Below are 25,931 nucleotides of genomic sequence, written 5' to 3' on the forward strand. Positions count from 1 at the left end.
CGAAAAGCAAAACAATCCCATAGCTAAGTGCTTTCAAATCCGATTATTAGCAGAATTCTAACCAACAACATCTACAACATTTGCCACAAACTTTGCCTCTTTATAAACATGGCGAAAGAAAATGTCCACCAACTGGCAGAGTCATCCTCTCAATAGAATATTTGAATAATGAAACTTATATAGAAGAATATTGCAAATCGGAAAATGTTAGGGAGATCATGTTTTTTAGACTATATTTTCTAAACCACGTTATGTGACGTTTGATGGTTGAATTCTTTATTTAATGATTTAAAGAAGAAGTTCAACTATCAGCCGTAGCATAATGTGGTCTACAAAATATAGTTTGAGTAGATGGTTTCTCTAGCATCACCCTTACAAATCTGAATCAGACCTAGTATCAAACTAACTGCTAAAAGCAAGACAACAAACTAGGGCACCATATGGTGAGAAATGAATTTTCTTTCAACATGCACTGCTACCATGTCCTCCTCCTACTCCTCCTCCTCCGCCACCAAAATCAGCTCCACCACCACCAAAATGAGCTCCACCACCACCAAAATCAGCTCCACCGCCAAAGTCTGCTCCGCCTCCTGCAGCATGATTATGATGATGGTGATGAACATTACCACCAGAAGTTCCTCCACCACCAAAGCCTACCGAGGTACGTCCTCTACAAAAAAAACCTAACGCAGCAACTACAGCCATTCCAACGAACACAAGAATCAGGAAGATTTTCCAAGGCTCCATATTTATCTACTATTGTCTACTTGATGCTCCCAACATTCTCCCCTTTTATAGACAAACATTTACTAAAACGTTTGCTTAATGATTCAAGGTTGAATTTTATTAAATTAGTTTCAAATTAACATGTGTTAGTTGAAGAATATAACCATTGACTAGTGCTCGAATGGACAAGTCAAACGCGGTTACGCAAATCGTACGAGAAGAGTTTTGCCAGGTGGTTTTCTGTTGGTGTATATATGTAGACGGGATTACGTGTGCAAGTATTACTGTTACTTTCGAGTCTTTGACTGCTATACATATAACGATTAATGGTCCAAATATGTAATTGGCACTCCATGATTTGGGTTATGCTTACGTACTAATTACTTCTGCAAGTCCATTTAGCTTTGCACGCAACATTTGGATGAACGGACTCCAAATCCAGAATATTAATAAGGTTGAATGGCTTCTTTTTTTTTTTTTGGTTACAAAGGGACCTAAAGCCCAAGCAGAATCACTAAACAAAGAAAACATCATGCTCATGGGGCTTGCGCAAACAACCCGGGTCCTAGCAACCCCGAAAATATCGTCTAGGAGTAAATCAACAGTTGAAGGATGACGGTCATCCAACATAATAGATAATATAGGCCATGTTCAAATAAAAACTCAGTTTTGCCAAACCAACAACCATCATATTCATTTCCCTATAAACATGACTAAGATCACATTGCTCAAATTTGAGCAATCAAGTGATGACAGCCATATTAACAAAGAAGCCAAGGAATGTAAATCATTTGAAGAGTAACAATAAAACATAATAGTCAAATTCAACAAGTATCCTCATAACACCCTTATCTAAAGCCATTTCAGACCATGGAATGGTTTTTTACTAAAAAACTTTATACCCAAAACTTAGTAAGCCATTAAAAAAAGAAGAAAACAAATGAATGTCGAATGTATTGCATGTGGATTGCATGTGGTTCTTTGAAGTACATTCTGCATGTGATTAGCTTTTGTAAGAAAATTGACCGTGTCATCAAATCCAGAATTTAAAGCCCCAATAAGTATTCACTAACTCTTTCTAGTACGACAATGATATATAATTATTTGGGTATAAAAAAACTCCCATTGGGTAATGGTGATTAGTTGAAACTGCGAAAGTACACATTTTCATCGAGACACTTAACTAATTACTTTTTCATTCCTTGAGATTAATCACCTTGTATTTTAATTCCATCTAAGTGAATATGTTGAATGGTGTCGCAAGTGGGAAGACAATTCATTGGGGCTAGCGGTGTCCTCAGAAATTCGTCAGGGGCATGGATTTCTGATTTTTGTGCTAATCTTGGTCGATGTGAGATTTTATATGTTGAAGTTTGGATTGTTTTTTATTGGGCTGTAATTTGTATGAAATAATGGAATTAAAAAAATTATGGTGAAATCGAATTCTGCTTTCTGCAAGGAGTGCCTCGAAAGGAGGTTTGCGGTGAGATCGAGCGGCGGCCTAGGGGAACCTTTGCCATCTCTGTTGCGGAGATAGTCTAGGGTTCTTGGTGCCCCTGTCCTGTAGGGGTGTAGGAAAGAGTAAAGTTTGAAACCAAGAGGTCGGCTAGGCGTGAGGAACCGGGTTGCGGGTTGGGTAAAAGAGAGCGAAGTGGTGGTCACGGAAGGAGGGTGACTCGGAAGGAGCGTTCCTGGTTCTTGAAAGGTGGGTTTCTACACGGTGCAACCTGGAGGTACTTCAGCTTTCTGGTAAGGAATCCCTTTAATTTATGGCATCCATGTAGTAGATCTATAGATTAGGGAGCTTTTCAAGGCTATAGTGGGTAATTTCCGGGTTTGTTTGGGAGAGCTACCTGGGTTTGTGGTTCAGAGGCGTCTACACTGCTTGGGTGTGTAGATCTGGGATCTCGCTCCAGGTGGAGAAGTGGGTTTACGGGCATGTCGAGGGACGAAACTAAGAGTGATGTGGAAGATCTGGGGTTATGATTCAGATCTAAACTCAGATTGTCTGAGAAAGAGCGTGGGGGCATTTGTATCGAAAGGAAAGATGTTGAAGGTGCTTTATTGGGTCTCCAATACACCATGATTGCTGAAGTTCTCACCTCTAAGGTAGTGAATGGGGAAGTGTTTGTTGATTGCTTTATGTCACTATGGCGAGGACGAGAAAGGGTTTCCATTAGGGATATCAGAGAGAATAGGTTCTTGGCACGTTTTGTGAGTCAACAGGACTTGCTGAGGGTCGTTGAAGCTGACCAACCTTGGTTCTTTAAAGGTGATCTGGTGATGGTGGCGGACCGATCTGCTAAAGGGCTAAATAGATGGACTCCGCTGCACCTTGGCACATTTTGGGTTCAAGTTCACAATGTTCCAATTCTAAACATGACCCAAGCTGTGGCGGAATCCATTGGGGGTCTGATGGGTACGGTTCGTAAGGTTGATAAGTCTGGTAGCCGGGATTGTATTGGGAGATTTCTCCGTGTTAAAATCCGATTTAATGTCCAGGAACCTCTTATGCGTGGCACCTTTGTGGACTTCCCTGATGATGGAAGGATCTGGGTCGACTTTAGATATGAGGCGCTACCGAAATACTGTTTAATGTGTGCGATGTTGGGTCATACAACAAGAGCTTGTACCGAAACACGGGAGGAGGGGTGAAAGAAGGAGAGAGCTCTGGGGAATTAAATGACGGGCTAGGCTTCAAAGGTCTGGATGCTGTTATCGATCTACGGGGGAACCATGTAGGACCAGGGACCAGAAGCAAGGGATCCCGAGGGTCAAATGGTGGAGGTAATGAGATGGGAAAATGGAAAAACAAGAGACAGGATGAACAAGACAAGGGTAGGCGATCTGACCGATCCTCAACAGCCTCTAGCATGGGAAGTCGCTCACAGTACGGAGGGCACACCCCACAAAGTGAGAGCGAGCACACAGATTTGGGAAACGATGAGGAGAATGATACTGTTACCTCACCTATCAAACCTCGATGGTCATCAAGTAAAACTGACAGAGGCGGATCTAAGCTGGCGGATAAGATACGTAGCCAACGGATAGAAGAGGAGAATGCTAGACAGGCCAGAGAATCAGCCTTTGATGCAAGACTAATTGGCCCTGGAAGAGTAATTGCAGATAATGCTAAACATATTACCCTTCATGAACCCCCTGAACAGGAAGCACGGCTGAATGTGCCAAGCTTGTCCTCAGATCGGGGGCAGAGTTTTGACTTAAACAGTGAGCCACTTGTAGTGGAGGATAACGACGTTGAAGAGATCAACACTGAGGTGAGTTTTGAGGGGCAGAAAGGAGAGGTGACAAACACTGTAGAAACTAGAGAGCTGGAGGATGACCCCTTTGAGCTAGTGCCTATTATTGAGGTGGTAATGAATGAATCAAAGAGGAAAAAATGACCCTTTCAGGAGGTGGAGCATATCTCGGTGGAGAAGGGCGCGGAGCCTAAAAGATCCAAAATCAGGAAAAGTCTTGCTGCAGAGGCGGATAGGACCAGCCGTAAGAGGTCCCCCACGGCTCCATGAAGATAATCGCATGGAACTGTCAGGGTATCGGGGGTGACCTGACAGTTGACAACCTGATGGAGCAAAATCGGCTCCACACCCCTGACATAGTGATACTGCTTGAAACTAAGAACAACAGCAGAAACTATGTTCACTTGAAAATGAGACTCCAAATGAAACATTTATTTGCGGTTGAACCAAGAGGAATTGGAGGTGGTCTTTGTGTGTTCTGGAAGGATGATGTTCAGGTTATTCTTATGAACTCTGAGGAATTTATGATCGAGCTAAAGCTCTGGGATGAATCACTTAATTGCTACTGGCGTCTGTTTGCTATTTATGCTAGTACTGACGAGAGGAAAAGACGTACCCAATGGAAGACCCTGAGTAAAAGGATTGAAAAAGACAAGGATAGATGCCTTATTTTAGGTGACTTTAACGATATTCTGTGTAATGAAGAAAAGGAAGGCGGGAACTACAGATGCGCGGCTAGCATGAGAGAATTCCGGGGCTTCGTGGCCGGCAACAACCTCATGGATCTGGGGTATGAAGGATATCCCTTCACGTGGCGAAATAACAGGGAGTCTCTACCCATCCAGCAGAGGCTTGATCGTGGGCTAGTCACTCATGGGTGGCACAACCTGTTTCCAGATACTTATATCAGACACGTTGTCCTTGAAGGTTCGGACCATGCTATGCTGCTGCTATCTACGGAAAAGCTTCGGGTCTGGAGAGGCAGGAAATTCTCTTTTGATGGTTGATGGAGTAAATCGAAGGAGTGCCGTGAGCTTGTTGTGGGGGATTGGAAAGACAATACCAGAGGATCCCATGCTTTCCAATTCTGTGAGAAAATTAAATCGCTTCGGAAAAGTCTTAAGCTCTAGTATAAAGAATCTGGAAGGAACTCTAAAAAGAAGGTTGAACTTTTGAAAGCCGAGATCAGAGTGGCTCTTCAGTCCAAGGAATTCTCCTCTGAGGCGGTTAAGCAAAAAGAGAGGGATCTCAGGGCGGCCCACAAGGACGAAGAGCTCTACTGGAAAATTAAGTCCAGGAATCAGTGGCTTAAAGAGGGTGATAAGAACACCAAGTTCTTTCACGCGCAGACGCTGAAAAGACGACGGCTAAATCTGATTCGGGGGATTGAAGACTCCTACGGGGTGTGGCACGAGGAGGACAAAGAGATTATCGCCACGGTTGTTGCCTATTTTTCTGACTTGTTTCAATCTTCTAGACCGAGCTAAATTGATGATATTGTGAGAAACGTGGAAGCCAGGATCACACCTGAGGATAATAACGTACTGACTGCCCCAGTGACTACCGCTGAAATAGTTTTGGCTGTCTCTCAAATACCTCATTCTCGGGCTCCGGGACCGGATGGGTTCTCCGGATGCTTCTATCAAGACCATTGGAACACGGTGGGAGAGGATGTTGTTAAGATCATTAAAGCCTTTTGGCATTCAAGCACTCTGCTGCGAAAGCTAAACCATACTAATTTGGTTCTCATCCCAAAAGTCAGATGCCCCAAGAATATGGCGCAATATAGGCCCATTGCCCTGTGTAATGTAATTTATAAGATTCTTGCTAAGGTTCTCACCAATAGGCTAAAAGTGGTGATGCCTAAAGTGATTGGGGATAATCAATATGCCTTTGTTGCTGGGAAACAAATCCAGGATAATATTCTTGTGGTTCACGAAGTCTTGCACTCATTGCTTCATCAAATGAGAGAGGACCAGGCTGGCATGGCTATTAAACTTGACATGGCTAAAGCCTATGATCGGGTTGAGTGGAACTTCCTTATTACCATAATGTCCAAGATGGGGTTCGCGCCTCTTTTTTGTAAGTGGATAAAGGCTTGTATCTCCACTGTCTCCTTCAGCATTGTGATTAATGGAACCCCGACAGGTTTCATCGTGCCGCAGCGAGGGTTAAGACAGGGAGACCCCCTCTCTCCTTTCTTATTTCTCCTGTGCACTGAAGGCCTTTCGGTGTTACTAAGGAAGGGGCTTGAACAAGGTGCTCTTCACGGCTTCAAGTTCACGCCTACTGGAACCCCACTTACTCACCTATTCTTTGCAGATGATTCGGTTGTATTCGACAATGCCACTGTGGATTATGCGCGAGCGGTTGTTGAAGCTTTGAAGGTTTATGCTCGCGGATCTGGTCAAGAAATCAATTTAACCAAGAGTTCAGTGTTCTTTAGCCCTAAAACCCCTAACCGTACAAAGATGGAAATTGAAGGAACGTTGGGGATCCAATGCAAGCAGGGTTTTGGGAAGTATTTAGGGCTGCAGTCAGATTTCGGGAACTCTAAAAAAGCTGTTTTTGCGGAGGTTCGCGATAAGGTGGAAGCCCGTTTGGCTGGATGGACTGAACAATTCTTATCCCAAGCTGGAAAGGAAGTCTTGATCAAAAGCGTAGCCATGGCTTTACCGAATTATGCCATGAGCTGTTTTAAGCTCCCTATTGGAGTTTGCAGGGACATAGAGAAAGCCATCCGGAACTTCTGGTGGAAAGGTAACGAACAACGCCAAGGTGTCCATTGGGTTTCCTAGGAACGGATATCGAAACGAAAGAAGTCAGGTGGCCTGGGGTTTAAAGATATTCAGTGCTTCAACTTGGCACTGCTAGCAAAAATTGGATGGAGATTGACTTGCAACCCGACGTCCCTGTTAGCTTCTGTCCTGAAAGACAAATACCATCCTGGGAGCTCATTTAAGGAAGCAGGGAGAGGAAAAAACACTTCCTGGGGATGGAAAGGTATTTATGAAGGCCGGCAGGTCTTGCTGACGGGGACTAGATGGAGGGTCGGTAATGGAAAATGCATAAATATCCGAGACGACCCATGGTTTCCTAAACCCTCTACCTTCCGAGTTCGTCCTAATGAAAACCTGGAGGCCACCATGGTCTGCGATTTAATTGATCCGGCTTCTAACTCATGGAAGGCTAACACCATTTTTGCAGGTTTTCACCGTGAGGATGCTGTCACTATTCTTAGCATTCCGCTAAGTCACTTTGGCTGCAAAGACAGATTGATGTGGCACCACTCTGTGAATGGGATTTATTCCGTGAAATCCGGATATGGGATAGCCATGGAATTGATGGAAAATGGAGCTTTGGGAAAAAAGGGACAAGGCGCCCCAAGCGAGCATCTGCAGATAAACAAGGTTTGGTCCAGGATTTGGCGTCTGCAAGTTCCTAATAAAATCAAGCTCTTTATTTGGCAATGTTGCAATAATGTCGTGGCTGTGCGGCGTAACCTTCAGAGAAGACACATGAGGGTAGATAATGTGTGCGGTGTGTGCAACGCGGTGGACGAATCGGAGAATCACCTATTTTTCCGATGTAACTTCAGTCATGTATTCTGGTTTTGTTCTCCTCTTCACCTGAATTCCCATGAATTGGAAGGCTTTGATTTTCTCGATAGTTGGGGAAAGTTCCATGAGGGCATTAAGGGTAAGGAAAATGCTGAGGAGATATGCCAAGAATTTGCGTTTGGTTTATGGAGACTATGGAAAAACAGGAACGATGTTGTCTTTAAAGGGCTGCATCGACAACCTATTGATGTTATGGATTTATGGTGGAAGAACATTAATGAATTTAGGGAGGCTTCAGCTAGAGTGGAAGATGATGATTGGAACAAGGATGTCGGTCCCCTCTCTGCTGCTGCCCGTCCTAGCCTTCACTGGCAACGACCCAGGTATGGGACCATCAAGATCAACACGGATGCGGCCTGGTGTAAGGATTCTCTCCGTGCTGGTGTGGGCTGGGTGGGGCGCGATTTTGCTGGGGTGCTCCAAGCTGCGGGTGGTCTGGGCACCGTGTTATACCTTAGTGCAGCAGCGGCGGAAGCAACTGCGATCCGCAATGCTTTGAAGGCTTGTATTACCCATAGATTCAATCATGTTGTTATTGAATCTGATGCTAAGCTGATTATTCAAATGATCAGGAAGGAAATGTTTGTTGACTGTAACTTGGATGGTGTTCTTGGCGACATTGAGATTCTAGCGCGTATGTTGACGTCGGTGACGTTTGCTTTTATGCCTAGGGAGAGCAATCATGCTGCTCACTTGGTGGCTAAGCACGTGTTTAAGGAAGGTTGAGACATTATCTGGGATTGTATTGGCCCAGAGTTTTTGTTTAATACCCTTGCTAAAGATGTAAACCTTTTGATTCGTCTTTAATATATTCTCTCTATCCTTTGTCAAAAAAAAAAATCGAATTCTGCATTTGCAGTACAATTGGTTTCAAATGCAAAAGTGGGTAATCATCCTCTGGGAAGTTTAGTACTAAATTATAATGCCCTTATGCACCAAAGTTGGTCTTGTAAAATTCCTCATATTTATACTGAAATTTTTTTTGTTGCTGATGATTTGGCTTGTTTAAATTTGTCATGCAGTTTGGATCCAGTCTTTTTAAACAAGCTCATTCTTCTGATCGTTGGTTACTAATTACAAACATAGTTGGGTCTCCTATCCTCATGATTTAAATGAAGCCCATATGGTAACACCTCAACTGCCTAGCATGTAGCTAGGTGGATTTGATTTCTACTTTTATTACATTAAGTCACATGGGAACCCCTCAATGTCTCCCCAGATCCAATCCTTATGACCATTGATTGACAGAGTGCCTCATGTAATGTAAAAGTAGAATTAATTTTATTTGTGTGTCGATGTAGCATTATTAATTTGTGAGAGTATTGCTATACATTAGAATATGACTTTTTTTTATTAATAAGAAACAAATGTTGAATCATGGCCAAATGACAAAACAACTTTCGGCTAAATAAAATAAACAAAATGAGGTAGACAACATCATTATGTTTGTTGAAAAGATAAAAAGGGTCATGATGTTTGTAGAAAAAAAAAAGATAAAGGCTAGCAAGTAGCCTTATTATTGGTTTTGTTTTTTGGTGCTTTTGGATGGATGAGCGAATGTGAGAGAAAGAAGAGAACACCATTTTGTTTTAGCAGCCCATATTTGAGAGAGCAGCAGAGCAGCAGAAACGTAGAAGACTGTCTTAGCTCTCATTAAAAGAGAGCTCGTCTCTTTGGTTAGTAATCATCCCCCAAGGTAGTTGTTGTCGTAATAGCTTTGAGTTTTGTATAGAGAAAAAATTATTCATTATATTTCTCTCTATTTGTTTTTTTGGTGTGTGAGAGCTATTGAGTGTATTGGGCTTTTGGGTTGTGAGTTTGCCAACACTTTGTACACTCCCATTTAATTGATAGTGGATTATTGTGTGAGCTCCTACTGCTCCGAGTACGTACTCCAGTTAAACTGACTGTTGAGGAACCTCGTTAAAATCTTGGTGTCTTTTATATTTTGTTCTTGCATTCCATTTGATATATTTCATGTGGGTTAGATTGAGTTCGTTCAAATTGGTTTGGTGTTGTCCTAGCACAACAATTGGTATCAGAGCACTAGTTGTTCTTGGATACTGTCTAGTTGCCAAAGATGTCAGACGGGCAAGATGAGAATCCTTTTGGAAGCAGCTTCGGGTTTGCAAGAACTACGGTGCAAATTGCAAAGTTCGAAGTGGAAAATTTTGATGGCACAAACAACTTCAGCATGTGGCAATGTGAGGTCAAAGATGTGTTGACTTAACAAAATCTACTTGTTGTTTTGGGAGAGAAGCCAGAAGCTATGTCAAAGCTGGATGGAAGAAATTAAATTTGTGGGCTTGCTTTTCAATTCGGTTGTGCCTTGCAAAAACTCAGAAATATTCTGTGATGCGGGAGACATGAGCACGTGTGTTGTGGCAAAAATTGGAAGACAAGTATATGACGAAAAGTGCAGAGAACTGGCTACACTTGAAGAAAAAGCTCTACCGCTTCCAATACAAAGAAGGTACAAAAATGATTGAACACCTTGATGCATTTAATAAGTTAATTGCCGACTTGTTAAATTTAGATGAGGATATTAAGGATGAAGATAAGGCCTTAATATTGTTGAATTCCTTGTCAGACTCTTATGAGTATTTTGTTACCACTATTATGCATGGTAAAGAAACTATGAAATTTGAAGATATGTCAAATGCCTTGATGAATTATGAAATGAGGTATAGAGATAAAAATCATGATAGTACCTCTGAAGCTTTATTTGTTAGAGGTAGATCAGCGGAGAGGAGATCCTTTTATAGTAGGAAAAAATCACACTCTCGACCTAGAGGAAACTTTAAAGGTAGAAAACCCTTGGAAAGGGATGAATTTTCCTTTTGTCGTAATAAGGGCCATTAGAAGAAAGATTGTCTTAGGTTGAAGACCAAAGGAAAAGAAAGTTCTGAAGCTAATGTTGCTGAGGTTGAAACAGATTTTTCTGATTTTACTTTAACCACTTCCTCATCATTTGATTGTGCTACTAAGTGGGCGTTGGATACGAGTTCTATTCATCATATGACTCCTCATAAGGATTGGTTTTCAAGCTTGAAAGAGTTTGATGGTGGTGCTGTGTTCATGGGAGATGACAATCCTTGTACAACAAAAGGGATTGGTACAGTTCGTTTGAAGTTGCATGATGGCATAGTTAAAGATTTGATAGGTGTTCGATATGTACCAAATTTGAAGAAAAATCTTATTTCTTTGGGCACTTTAGAATCCAAGGGCTTCAGGTTTCATTCAGATGGGTAGACATTGAAAGTTACTTATGGTGCACCTGTTGTATGAAAGCTCCTCGATGTGGTCATTTGTATCTATTGCAAGGAAGCACCGTGACAGGTGAAGCGTCTGTAGTCTTAGAAAATATGGGCACATCTGATTCAGATACTACTAGACCATGACATATGAGATTAGGCCATGTCGGTGCAAAAGCTCTACAAGGACTTGTAAAAAAAGGTCTTTTAAAAGGTGCCACGACTTGTAAGCTTGATTTCTACGAGCATTGTGTCTTGGGAAAGCAAACTAGAGTGAATTTTGGTATTGCAGTACATCAGACGAAGAGCATTCTTGATTATGTGCATTCAGATGTTTGGGGTCCTACAAAGACTCCATCTTTGAGTGGTAGACATTGGTTCGTGACCTTTGTTGATGATTATTCAAGAAGGTCTTGGGTCTACACTATGAAGCACAAGAGTGACGTGTTGAGCATTTTCTTAGGTTGGAAGAAAAAGGTTGAGAACCAAACTGGGAGAAAGATTAAAATTTTGCGATCGGATAATGGTGGTGAATACACATACAACCCTTTCTTTAAAGTCTGCAAAGAGGAAGGAATTGTGAGACATTTCAGTGTTCAGGGAACTCGACAACAAAATGGAGTTGCAGAAAGATTGAATCGAACCTTGCTTGAGAAGGTTAGATGTATGTTGTCTCAGTCGGGTTTGAGCAAGTCATTTTGGGCAAAGGCAATTACTTATGCATGTCACATCATCAACCGGTTACTCTCAACTGCTGTTCAGGGCAAGACACCAATTGAGGTATGGACTGGAAAACCTTCTTCTGATTATGGCTATATCCGTATTTTTGGTTCACCTGCCTATTTTCATGTGACTGAAAATAAACTTGATCCTAGAGCCAAAAAGGCTATCTTTCTTGGTTTTAGTAGTGGTGTCAAAGGTTACAGGTTGTGGTGCCCAGAGGTGAAGAAACTTGTAATCAGTTGAGATGTAACATTTGATGAAGAAAGTATGTTCAAAGACTCTGAGAATAATGTGAAAGATATCCAATAGGTGGAGCTTGAGAAAGTTGCCTCTAGTAGTTCCAGTCCTATTTCCGCTAATGTCAAAGCCACTTCAAGTGAAGAAGTGGGAGACCGAGAAAATGTTGCAGAAGTTGAACTTGAAGATTCAATTCTAGATGAAGAACAAGTTCCACCTCAAGAGTCTATTGCCAAGAACAGAGGAAAGAGAAATATTACCAAGCCAACTCGGTATAGTGTTTATGTTTCTTTTGCTCTTCCTATTATCACTGATGAGATTCCATCCAATTTTGAAGAAGCTATTGAGAGTGAAGAAAATGAGAAATGGTGCAATGCCATGGGTGATGAGATGAATTCTCTCTTGAAGAACAAGACTTGGGAGTTAGCTAAATTGGCTAAGGGTAAGAAAGCTATCAGTTGCAAATGGGTGCATGCCAACAAGGAAGGTGCTGATGAGAAAAGCAATGTGAGATTCAAAGCTAGATTAGTTGCTAAAGGGTATGCACAAAATAAAGGCATTGACTACAATGAAATCTTTTCTCCGGTTGTGAAGCACTCCTCAATTCGTATTATGTTAGCTCTTGTGTTGCACAATATGATCTTGAGCTTGTGCAACTTGATGTGAAGACGGCTTTCCTACTTGGTGATTTGAATGAAGAGATCTATGTGTGTCAACCGGATGGGTATACAGTGAAAGGGAAGGAGAATTTGTTTTGCAAATTGAAGAAATCACTTTATGGCTTGAAGCAATCTCCAAGGCAATGGTATTTGAGGTCTAATAAATTTATGAAATGCCAAAATTATTCTAGAAGTCAATATGATCATTGTGTGTACTTCAAGAAGTTGCAAGATGGGTCTTTCATTTATTTGTTGATATATGTTGATGATATGTTGATTGCCTCAAAGAATGTCGAAGAAATTGAGAAATTGAAGAAGCAAATGAAGAATGAGTTTGAGATGAACGATCTTGGTGAAGCGAAGAAGATCCTTAGCATGGAGATCACTAGAGATAGAGAGAAGAGTTTGGTCAGTTTGAATCAAAGACAATACCTTGAAAAGTTGATTCGAAAGTTTGGAGTTCATGTTTCAACTAAACCGATTAGTACCCCTTTGACTCCTCATTTTAAATTGAGTTCTCTACAATATCCTAAAACTGATAAAGATAAGCTGCAAATGAAAAATATACCATATGAAAATTTGGTTAGTAGTTTGATGTATGCAATGGTATGTTCTAAACCAGATATTGCTCATGCAGTTGGCATGGTAAGTCGATATATGCATAATCCAGGTAAAGAGCATTGGCAATCAGCTAAGTGGATATTGAGGTATCTCCATATATGTTCTAAACCAGATGTTGGTTTATGCTTTGAGAGAGATGACTCTAGTATTGGTCATTTTGCAGTTGGTTATGTTGATTTAGATTATGCAGATGATCTGGATGGAAAGAAGTCTACTATAGGCTATGTGTTTACTATGGCTAAAGGGCTAGTTTGTTGAAGGTCCATTTTGCAGTCGTCTGTTGCCTTGTCTACTACAGAGGCTGAATATATGGCAGTTGCTGAAGCTATAAAGGAGGCCATTTGGATACATGGGCTGATTAGAGATTTGGGGGTTGATCAGAAACAAGTTGAGGTACATTGTGATAGTCAGAGTGCCATTTATTTGGCTATGTATCATGTTCATCATGCGAGGACCAATCATGTAGATGTGCGTTATCACTTTGTTCGTGAAGTTGTTGGTGAAGGGAATATCATTCTCTAAAAGATTCCAACTAAAGACTACCTTGCTGATATGTTGACAAAGGTTGTTGGTGTAGCCAAGTTTGTTCATTGCTTGAACTTGGCTCACATTTTGCCTATATAAAGAAGGCGTTGAGCAGTAGGAGTTTTGGAGCATTTTGGCTCAGCTTGAGTTATTCTCTTGCTAGTGTTTGGGAGTAATCTTTGTGTTGATTGTGTTGGTTGGCTCGTCATGGCGTTTTCGGGATTTGGTCAAGGTGAAGATTGTTGAATTATGACCAAATGACAAAACAACTTTCGACTAAATAAAATAAACAAAAGGAGGTAGACAACATCATTATGTTTGTTGAAAAGATAAAAAGGGTCATGATGACGTTTGTAGAAAAAAAAGGTAAAGGCTAGCAAGTAGCCTTATTATTGGTTTTGTTTTTGGGTGCTTTTGGATAGATGAAGGTGTGCAGCCAAATGTGAGAGAAAGAAGAGAACACCATTTTGTTTTAGTAGCCCATATTTGAGAGAGCATCAGAGCAGCAGAAACGTAGAAGACTGTCTCATCTCTTATTGAAAGAGAGCTCATCACTTTGGTTAGTAATCATTCACCAAGGTAGTTGTTGTAATAGTTTTGAGCTTTGTATAGAGAAGAAATTATTCATTATATTTCTCTCTATTTATTTATTTCGGTATTCATCAATTCCCCCCTGAACTTGTGACCATTGGCCAATTTCCCCCCTCAACTTTAATTTTGGCCAATTCCCCCCCTCAACTGTCATAATTAGTCAATTTCCCCCCTCAACTTTAATTTGGCCAATTTCCCCCCTCAACTCTCATAATTAGTCAATTTGCATCCTACTGTTAATTTTTTTTAATTTTCCATCTATTCTTTTTTTTTCTTTCAATCTTTCTAATAACTTCCAACAAAGTACTAAAATTAACATAAACTCACTTGCATAATATAGGGTAAAATGTACAAAAACATAATACAATTAGTATGTGATATGGGTTGATTATAAGAAAAAGTTATGAATCGGGTTTAAAGCATGTAGAAGAAGAAATAATAATCCTAAACTCATGGATCAGGCCTATTTCAATAAAATGGGTTATTCTTAATAAGGAGTCGAAATTATGAATTGACTAGCCATTTTTGCACTAAAGCTCGATTCTCCGCAATTTACTTGAACTTAACTTTCACTTTTATAAAGAAAATTGTATTCACATACAAAAATGTACACATCAATCCTTTTCGTTATCAATTTTGTATGGTAAAAAATCAAATAAAATTACTCCATACTGATTTATTATGATTAATAATACTATCTATGATAAATTGTAAAATTCTAAATTTTAATCTATTTGTAATAGGATAAAGACATAGGAAAATGATTAACATACATCTTATTTAGTTTCTTACACACACTTGTTTAATTATGATCAAATTAAAAAATTAACAGTAGGGTGCAAATTGACTAATTATGAGAGTTGAGGGGGGAAATTGGCCAAATTAAAGTTGAGAGAGGAAATTAACTAATTTTGAGAGTTGAGGGGGGGAATTGGTCAAAATTAAAGTTGATGGGGAAATTGGCCAATAGTCACAAGTTCAGGGGGGAAATTGATGAATACCTCTTATTTATTTGGTGTGTGAGAGCTATTGGGTGTATTGGGCCTTTGGGTTGCGAGCTTGCCAACACTTTGTAAACTCCCATTTGATTGATAGTGGATTATTGGGTGAGCTCCTACTGTTTCAAGGACGTACTCCAGTTACACTGACTGTTAAGGAACCTCGTTAAAATCTTGATGTCTTTTATATTTTGTTCTTGCATTCCATTTGATATATTTCCTGTGAGTTAGATTGAGTTGGTTGAAATTGATTTGGTGTTGTCCTAGCACAACAACAAAAAATTACAAAGAAGTCTCTAAAACAACCAAAAGCAAAACAATCCCATAGCCAAGTGCTTTCAAATCCAATTATTAGCAGAATTCTAACCAACAACATCTACAAAATTTGCCACAAACTCTGCCTCTTTATAAACATGGCGAAAGAAAGTGTCCACCAACTGGCAGAGTCATCCTCTCAATAGAATATTTGAACAATGAAACTTATACAGAAGAATATTGCAAATCGGAAATTGCTAGGGAGATCATGTTTTTAGACTGTATTTTCTAAACCATGTGATGTGATGTTTGATGGTTGAATTCTTTCTTTAATGATTCAAAAAAGAAGTTCAACTATCAATCGTAACATAATGTGGTTCACAAAATATGGTTTGAATAGATTATTTCTCTAGCATCACCCTAACCAATTTGAATCAGACCTAGTATCAAACTAACTACCAAAAGCAAGACAACAAGCTAGCTAGGGCACCATATGGTGAGAAATGAATTTGCTTTCAACATGCACTGCTACCATGTCCTCCTCCATGTCCCCCTCCATGTCCTCCTCCTCCGCCACCAAAATCAGCACCACCGCCAAAGCCTGCTCCGCCATGGAAGCCTCCTCCTGCAGCATGATTATGACGATGGTGATGAAGATTACCACCAGAAGTTCCGCCACCACCAAAGCCTACCCCGGTACGTCCTCTACAAAAAGAACCTAACGCAGCAACTACGGCGATGCCAACGAACCCAACAATCAGCATGATTTTCCAAGGCTCCATATTTATCTACCATTGGCTACTTGATGCCCCCAACATTCTCCCCTTTTATAGACAAACATTTACAAAAACGTTCGCTTAATGATTCAAGGTTGAATTTTATTAAATTAGTTTCAAATCAACATGTGTTAATTTGAAGAATATAACCATTGACTAGTGGTTAAATGGATAAGGCAAACGCGATTACGCAAACATAACCAGAAGAGCGCATATATAATGATTTTGGGCTCTAGTTGGTAGATTTTTTGTAGGGGGTCTTCGTAACATGACAGGTATCTACATGCAGATCAAATACTATATTATATATATGATTTGTCAATCGTACGAGAAGAGTTTTGTCAGGTGGTTTCTTTTTTTTTTTTTTTTTTTTTTTTCTGTTGCTGTATATGTAGATGGGATTACGTGTGCAAGTATTATTGTTACTTTCGAGTTATACGTATAACGATTATGGTCCAAATATGTAATTGACTCTCCATGATTTGGGTTATGCTTACGTAACAATTACTTATGCAAGTCCATTTGGCTTTGCACGCAACATTTGGATGAACGGACTAAAACTCCAGAATATTAATAAGGTTGAATGTTTTTTTTGTTTTTTGTTTTTGTTTTGTTTTGTTTTGTTACAAAGGGACCTAAAACCCAAGCAGAACCACTAAACAAAGAAAAACATCATGCTCATAGGGCTTGCACAAACAACTCGGGTCCTAGCAACCCCGAAAATATCATCTAGGAGTAAATCAACAATTGAAGGAGGTGGGTCATCCAAGATAATAGATAATACAATCTAAGTCTAAAGAAAAACTCAGTTTTGCCAAACCATCAACCACCATATTCATTTTCCTATAAACATGACTAAGATCACATTGATCAAATTTGAGCAATCAAGTGATGACAGCCATGCATATTAACAAAAAAGCCAAGAAATGCAAATCATTTGAAGAGTGACACTAAAACAGCAGAATCAAATTCAACAAGTATCCTCATAACACCCTTATCTAAAGCCATTTTCAAACCATTGAATGGTTTGTTTACTCAAAAACTTTATACCCAAAACTTAGTAAGATATTAAAAGAAGAAGAAGAAAACAAATGAATTTCGAATGTGTTGCACGTGGTTCTTTGAAGTACATTCTGCATTTGGTTAGCTTTTGTAAGAAAACTGACAGTGTCATCAAATCCAGAATTTAAAGCCCCAATACATATTCACTAACGCTTTTTAGTACAACAATGATATATAATTCTTTGGGTATAAACAACTCCCATTGGGTAATGGTAATTAATTGAAACTGCGATGAAGTACATATTTTCATCGAGACACACTTAACTAATTACCTTTTTATTCCTTGAGACGTGCATTTACTAATCACCTTGTATTTTAATTCCATCTAAGTGAATATGTTGAATGGTGTCGCAAGGGGGGAAGACAATTCATTGGTGGTGTCCTCAAAAATTCGTCAGGGGCATGGATTTCTGAATTTTGTGCTAATCTTGATCGAGGTGAGATTATATATGTGTTGAAGTTTAGAATGTTTTTTATTGGGCTGCAACTTGCATGAAATAATGGAATTAAGAAGATTATGGTAAAATCGAATCCTGCACTTGTAGTACAATTGGTTTCAAATACAAAAGTGGATAATCACCTTCTGGGAAGTTTAGTACTAAATTATAGTGCCCTTATGCACCAAAGTTGGTCTTGTAAAATCCTCATCTTTATATTGAATTTTTTTTTGTTACTGATGGTTTGGCTTGTTTAGGTTTGTCATGCTGTTTGGATCAAGTCTTTTTAAGCAAGCTATTATCAGTTACTAATTACAAATATAGTTGGGGTCTCCTACCCTCGTGATTTAAATGGAGCCCATATGGTAACACCTCAAATGACTAGCATGCAGCTATAGATGGATTTGATTTCTACTTTTCTTACATTAAGTCACATGGGAACCCCTCAATGTCTCCCCAGTTCCAATCCCTATAACCATTGATTGACAGAGAATGTTAAAAAGATCAAATTTGTTGACTAAATCTTGTAAACTAAATGATATAGAAGTTGATGATTAAATTATTAGTTAAGTGTTGATGATTAGATTATTACTTAAATATTGATTAACGTGCTTATTTTTTTGTTAATGACACATTATTTAGTTTGTAAATTTAATTTATCTAACATTACTCTCTTAATAGTTGACGAGGGCAGTACGTTCCAATCATATGTTAATGAGAAGGCCCACCTAATTAGGCATAAGAAAATACTAATTAAATTTGCCTATTATATGGACAAATAGAGACAACCCAACGGTATTGCAATCGGAATTGAAATTACCAGATCAGATCCTAACAAAGTAATAGAATAAGAAAAAAAAGAGCGTCATGGGAAGTTTAAAGGAAAAGGATCACCTTTTTTAGGAATCCCGCAATCGTGTCTGTTCATCGTACATCGTGCGGTCAGTTTTCGTTAAATACTATTTATATTTGAATTTTAAATTTTAAATTTTAAATGTTTTCTAACCGTTCGATGTACGATAAATGGATACGATTGCGGGATCCCTAGGATCCATAGAAAAAGGATCCGACCAGAATCCTTTTCCAAGTTTTAATAGCTGAAGAGAAGCGTCAATTAGTCAACAAATTACTTGGGAAATAACCAACCACAAGAGTACTAATATTTTACATCTGACTTCACAATATACATGAGATTTAGACACTTGAGTTTAACTTGCATCCTCGAGTCTGGTTTAAATTGGCGAGTTGCAAATATTTAGTTAACAAACTCTGATTATGAGATATGGTAAAATGAATAAAAATTATCAATTTGAAAGATTGTTCCGAAATGGCCTAACGAATTCGTAATTGGAATTAGAAGATCTCTTTTAATTGATTTGAGCCTTCTTAGTAGCAATTATGCTTTACTGTAGCACAAATGACATGATGTATAGGGCTCTCATAACAACTATGTATTTAATGTACAGACCTTCGTATTTTCGAGCAAGAAATAAGGGGAAAACAGTCTAATCTAAGAGACTCTCGAAAACCCTAATTCTCTTCTTCTTTCTACACTAAAACAGCTGGTCTTAACCATGGAAAAAGCTAAAAGGAGAGAACAGGGATGAAGAGAGGGGGCGGGGGGTTGAGGAAGAGAATGACTATTAGTTAAGAGGAGAAAGCAAACTGACTAAATATTCAACAACCGTCACCAGCATCGCAGCTAATGCAGGCATTTCCGGAGCTTCCATTGGCATTTAGGCGAGGATTGGAACCGAGGCAGAAACATATCAGACCTAGCAACAGTATGATACAGCATGCCGTCCCTATACCTGCTGCCAAGTACAGAATATGGTTCATAATATTGACTCTTCCGAATTCCGATATTAACCGGTGATCCTCCTCCTCCTCCCTCCGCTCCTCTGCTTAAATAATTTTCACCGTCGTGTAGTCTTAACAACTTTTCATGCATGCATGCTGTTTCTGTGTGTGTGTGTGTGTAATGCTGTTTGACCCCTCGACATCAAGAAAATTAATGCATACGCATCAAAAAATTAATTTGTCGATCATTAAAGTGTTATATGTCTACCTTCTAAACCTTTTAAATCTCTAGTTTTTGCTTCTATTTTCTTGTCTTTTTTTTACTCAAACAATTCAACATAACAATATCCACTAACATAATAAAACATAATATCGCGTATACAAAGTCAACATAATAATATTGTGTGTGCATGAACAAGATAGTTATATATGACAAAAAAAAACAAGATATATATATATTTATGCAGTATAATGTAAAAAAAATAGTATAACTACAACTAGAAAACTATCTAAAAATACGACAAAATTCTATAAAAATTTACACAATGATTATCTTAATTAATTTGGAGTGCAACACCTAGTAGATTTATGATTTTTTTTTTTCACGCTACACTACTACGTATCTTTAATTTATTATTGGAAGGAATTAAAACGAGAAGACTAATGGAATCAAAGTAAGATCTCGTTCTCGTGTGGAGGAATCAGCAGCGAATGAAATCTGGAGCAGGGGAATTAATTGTAGTGCTGCACGTGGGCTAACCGAGCTTGAAAAAGGCCGAATAACATGGGCCGGTCCGTGGATTGAAGCCTTAAAGCAACCCAATGTCCCGTACTTCTCCTCATCTTTTATTTTAAGGAAAACTAATGAAAAGGGCTTGAAAACTTTGAGTTTTAATGATAAGAACAAAATAAAGGGTAAAGTGAATAGTACCAGGATTGACTTTTTAGTGTAAAAATGTGGTTTTTCGTTAAAGTGAACAGTACCGGGTGCTTTTCGTTAAATTTCCCTTTATTTTAAGCCACGTAAAACTATTTTTAAAGATGTCAAATTTTAAACGTAAAATTGAAATTTAACAGTTTATAGTTTAAATTTTTTTTTTAATTTTGTTCTCCATCCGTGTGTCAAATTCAAAATTATTTATTACATTATTTATTTTTATACTTGTGATAAGTATTTTTAAAACCACAAATAATAATAAAAATGATAAAAAAAAATATCAATCACTACAAATAGATATGAAGAAGTTGCTGTCAAAATGATGTCAATTCACGTCATGTCACATAGGAATTGGCATTTTCGGTTGAAAACAATGAAGGCGTCATTTTTTACTGTTATTGCTCGTGGACCTTTTGACTTCTTCTCTAAAGATACTTTAATAGATTTTTATTTTTTAATTTTTTTTTTGAAAACAAAATTTATTAGATTGAAAAAAATCAAGAAAAGTTAAAGGATGGAATTAAATACAAAATTTTATCAGCAAAACTTTGCTACTCAATAAAGATGAAAATTTTTGGCCCAAATGCGACAAATTTAAGTTAAATTACACGATGAATTAGCCATAACAACTTAAGCATGTAAGCAAATAACATTTTTTGCTACTTTTATTAATTTTTTTCGATTTGTTGCTTTTGTGTGCAATACGAACCCCACTCTCAAATACTATTGAAGCTTTTTTAAATATTACACTACTTTCTTGATGATAATAATACATTTGTAAAAGTTTTCTTTCCTTTCCCTTTTCTTTTTTCTTTCTTTTTTCCCAGCTAAATTCATTGGCAGGCATTTTAATATTCCTTTGTATAAAGTAGGCGGTGTTAGGTTAGATTAACAAACCAGTTTAGCTGTTCTAATCAAATTAATCTCATTTTTCCATGATTAATTAACAGGAAACCCAGTTGACCACTAAATAGCAAAGGATGTGTCTTGTTTTAAAAACAAATCCAGAAACCTGTCTCTAGGTTTGCAGCCGGTCATTAAAATTGTTTGACAATCGAATCATGAATTCATGGTTACGATTCTTTCTGTATCTCTCTCATCACATGATTAGATTAATCAAGCATAAACTCTAATCTCGTCAAGCAACGAAACCTAATAACAGAACTAATTCCAACATACAATATCCTTTATGGGCATTTGTTCAAAAGCACTAGATCATATAACTCATGCAACTAAACTAAATCATTGCATTCTATTAAAAGCAACAGATTTTATGACGAGTAGAGAGGGCACGAAGAACGCACGCTCATATGTTCTATGAATGTTAGCAACTACTGCACAAAGTAAGGCCCTCTTCAATGTTTCTTACACAAACGGATAGCGAAATGAAGCAATTTTCTTTACATTAACAAAGTTCATCACAATTTACATCCTGCTGGTGATTTGCAAAGGTAAGAGGCAGCTTTTACCCGAGTCCCGAGAACTCCAGTTTAACCAATGTTATTTGAAGGCAGCCACAGCGAAGCTCAAGTTTAGAATCACATATCTTGTATGAGATTCACAATCAACAGGACAATGTCTAAATAGAAACAATAAAAGGCTGTTGAAGAAAAAACATGTAAAACAAAACCGTATCAATTCATTCGTATCTACTGAAAAAAATGAAAATACAAATCAATGAACCCATTAGCAACTGTGAACTAGAAACATACATGATTAACAGCGAGTACAAAACAAAACGAACCCACACAACAAATAGACAAATAAGAATCAAAGCAGGATTCACTCACGTCTTAGGAAGGCTACAGCTCACTATAGTTGCGCCAAACTGCACGAAATTCCTCACGGTAAGTGTTCAGGCGTGCTTTCAAGTTTGGTGTTCTGAAGCTTGCGTGCAACAAAGTGGCTGCAAGACAGACGGAGAAAGAGACAGAGGAACAGAGAGAGTAAATCAATTACAAAGCATACAGCATGTGAGTTAAATGAATATGGATTATAGGAAAGGAACATACCAAGAAGTCCAAAAGCAAGTGCCCACAACACAGTTAAGAGACCACAGGAGACAAACCATAGAATGAAACTCACTACACATAGGAAATGAATGGTTGGTAAGTAATGAAATAATTGCTTGTCGATATAAATAAACACCAAAACAAATATTGAAGTCACAAACTAGCTTGCTTTGACTAATCCAGAACAAATATAGGGAAGAGGATTTACGTACCAGAAGAGAATATCATGACAAACACCCATCGAGGCCGACCACATATGAATATTGCTCTTTTAGCTGATGGACGTCCACGAATTACAGGCCTGGAAATAATTAAACAATCTATGAAGCAACTGCACTCGGTTCATAGTAGGTCAAATGATAAGCGACCAAACTTACGTAAGGGGAGGTCTCATTTTTGCAGCTAAATGTGGAGAGAATTGTCTCACGGTTCTTGAAACTTTCTCACTAAAGGTACCTGCAAAGCTGTAGCAATGGTACTTACAATAATATCTTAAATAAATAACAGATAGTAACCGGTAAATAAATAAGGGATCATACAACTTATGCAAGATGCTTGTAGGAAGATCCAGGATTTTAGGATGACCCTTAACTGTTGACTTAACTGTTGAGAAGTGCACATCATCGAAATATAGATACTTTAATTATGAAAACAATTACTATAGAGAACACTATAGCCTTGTTTGGTCTCTAGGATTGGATTGAATTGGATTGGAATGGACAACCCACTATATCCTAGACACCAAACGAGACCTACATGGTTTAAGTAGACTCATCTAAGGGCACAAATATATAGAAACTGAACAGCATTCATCTAAATAACTAATTTACTCATCTAAGTTCACCTTGTTCAAACCCAATGCTTCAAACTCGTAATAAGATACCAAACCGAAATTCATTTGGCGATACTAAGTTATCGCAAAGAACTGTAAAACTATAACATGCGAGCAGGATAGGCGAATTAATCCAAAAAGTAATCACTAGCATGCGAGCAGGATTAGAGTGTATTACCTGTCATTGAGAAACGCAATGCTGAGCGCAGTAAGAACAGCCGCAATAAGAGCGAGTGGACTCCGGAGAAAAGCCAAGCCTGCAGTTGAAATTTGAGATTTCAAAACACAATTACACGCACAGATAAGGCAATAGATTGGCAATTAGAGAAAGAGATTGAGGCTGCCTTGTTTGCTCACCAAGAACTAGCACGATCAAAAGGAAGTAGTTGGTCCTGTAGCTGCACAAAATCCAAAAAATGGGAAATTCAAAAAACGATTAATCATAACTAATTCAATAATTCAAATATCTAATCGCACAAACATAAAAATTTGAACTGAATTCAGTACAAGAAAATTAAGTCTTACAAAAATACGAATCTTCGGAATTCGAATTACAACAGTCGAAACAAATAAGGTGAATTAGGAGGGAGAGAGAGGGAGGGAGGGATCGTACTAGTAAAGATTGCATTTGAGGCGGCTATTCCATTTGGAGGAGGATCTGGGGATGGTGAACCTGGAGAAGAATTCAGAGAGAGGGCGCGGCGGAGACGACCAGTCGACCTCGCGGAGGGCGTCGATCACATCCTCCGCCGTGACGTTGCCCCAATCCATTTCTTTTGCGGCGCTTCGAAACCCTAGCTAAGACTGAGTCGAACGGAGAAGAAGGAGACCGCGAAGTCGAAACGGTGGTTGGTGACGGAAAAGGAAACAGAACCGTCGGGAAAGAAGGGATCGGAGGGAGCTCGGTGGTGGCGGGGTGTGATATGGAAATTGAGGAATTGGGGGAAATGAATATAAGCTGGGGAAGGAGAGAGGACCAAATTAACGACTGGGGATAATGGCGAGTAGGCGGCCACCCGCGAAAATTAAAAAAAAAAAGTGTCTGAGCCCGGGTTCGAACCGGGGACCTCTAGTGTGTGAGACTAGCGTGATAACCGACTACACCACCCAGACGCTTCGGCTAGGAATCGCTGCTGTTCTTTCTTTAACTAATGAGGGTAAGGTGTAAGGGCCAGTTTGGTATTTGTAGTGCTTTTTTAAAAACTGTTTTTTTTTATGCTTTAAGAATAATTAGATGTAAAATAAAGCAATTGAGCGTTTGGTAAGTTATATTTTAAAAGTGTTTTGAGTATGAAAAGTTGTGTAAAATCGTTTCTTAAATTTTAATGTAAAGTAATATAATTGTACACAATGACAAAAATATACATGATAGTGGGGTGGTGGTGATACAACAACAGTGAAGGCAATGGTGATGGTAGTGACAAAGCTAGAGGTATGGTGGTGGTGCCAATAGTGAGGTATGGTGGTTGGGATGTAGAGGTAACAATGATGGTAGATGTTAGTGGCACTTATGTTTGTGGTGGCAATGGCATCGGCTATGGTTATGGTGGTGATGGTGGCATTGATGGCGGCATCATCAGTGGTGGTGATAGTCGTGATGGCAATGGTGGGATAGTCGTGATGGAAGTGGTGTAGTTACGGTGGTGGTGGTGGTGGTAATGACAATGGTTGGCTAGGGTTAGTGTTTGAAGTGGTAGGTGGTGACGGTCACTTTGTTATCCAAGAGATCAATTGAGCATCAAAAGGTTAAACAATGTCAATTTTAAAAAACTAATCAAGGTATTACAAGAATTGAAAATATTAACTAAAGACTCAAATTTGCTTTTATTAAAGCTGTTTAAAAAAAAAACAATCTACAAGCTGCTTTTAAAAGTTGTTGATTAGTTGTCATTGTTTTAAGATAAGCAATATATTTTATTTTTACCAACCACTTTTTAATTGCATAAGTTTAAAGTGAAGCAGTTTTTGGCGAAAAAAAAAAAAACCAAACAGGACCTAAAATTTTGAAATGATTTTATAAGAATCTTTCTCATGTGTTTCGCTTCGTAAGTGATTACGTGACTCGTAATGCAGTTCTTACTTCTCAATGTATTCTTAATTTATTAACATGTAAGAAAATCTGACCATCAAATGAAAGCAAAACCTTACTTGAGGAGAGAGAAAAAACACAAACAATTTCTTTTTTCTTTTTGGTTACTTTGCAGTGTTATGAATTTTTTTTTATTTCCCAACAATGCCTTACGTCATCTACCTATTTATTTTTGCATTATATACATAGTGACAAATGTCAAAACAACAACTATCATTATAGGCTGAGACCGACATATTCGTCTTATATTCACATAAAAAAACTCAATTGAGTGCAAACTTATCTTGAAAAATACGAATTTATATATTGTACTTGTTCTTTGGTGTTGGAGTAATTTACATAAAAATCCATCCAATAAGGATATAACAATTATTTTTTTCCATAGACATGGAGGCTCTTGTATAATGTCGGCTTCTATGTTATATTCAAGAGAACAATTACTTACGTATACGCAAATTTCTCCTCATATCACGTGAGAGGACATTTAATAAGGAAAATATATAGTATGAAATTTCTT

The 25,931-nt window shown here is 38.5% G+C and overlaps 2 protein-coding genes and 1 non-coding gene across 4 annotated transcripts; 1 reads left to right on the top strand and 2 right to left on the bottom strand.

The window, feature by feature from the left end:
- Positions 1-4,252: 4,252 nt before the first annotated feature.
- LOC139189876 (uncharacterized) lies at positions 4,253-5,473 on the top strand. The gene is made up of 2 exons (XM_070809125.1): positions 4,253-4,776; positions 5,134-5,473. The coding sequence occupies exons 1-2, from the start codon at positions 4,253-4,255 to the stop codon at positions 5,471-5,473; spliced, it is 864 nt and encodes a 287-aa protein (XP_070665226.1).
- Positions 5,474-21,714: 16,241 nt separating this feature from the next.
- LOC103413794 (PRA1 family protein A1-like) lies at positions 21,715-24,364 on the bottom strand. Of its 2 annotated transcripts, none has more exons than XM_008352236.4 (8): positions 23,939-24,364; positions 23,683-23,723; positions 23,504-23,582; positions 22,871-22,957; positions 22,706-22,794; positions 22,494-22,565; positions 22,272-22,387; positions 21,715-22,081 (listed from the first exon to the last, which is right to left on the bottom strand). In XM_008352236.4, the coding sequence occupies exons 1-7, from the start codon at positions 24,094-24,096 to the stop codon at positions 22,284-22,286; spliced, it is 630 nt and encodes a 209-aa protein (XP_008350458.1). In that variant the 5' UTR covers positions 24,097-24,364; the 3' UTR covers positions 21,715-22,081; positions 22,272-22,283. The 2 variants fall into 2 exon arrangements, with proteins under 2 accessions (XP_008350458.1, XP_008350459.1); XM_008352237.4 differs by having other exon boundaries at positions 21,715-22,060; positions 23,939-24,356.
- On the bottom strand, positions 24,365-24,438 carry TRNAV-CAC (transfer RNA valine (anticodon CAC)). The gene has a single exon. It is a non-coding gene; the product is annotated as a tRNA-Val (tRNA).
- Between the last annotated feature and the right edge of the window lie 1,493 nt (positions 24,439-25,931).

Source organism: Malus domestica, chromosome 12, assembly GCF_042453785.1.
Source record: "Malus domestica chromosome 12, GDT2T_hap1".
In the NCBI taxonomy this organism is placed as follows: Eukaryota; Viridiplantae; Streptophyta; class Magnoliopsida; order Rosales; family Rosaceae; genus Malus; species Malus domestica.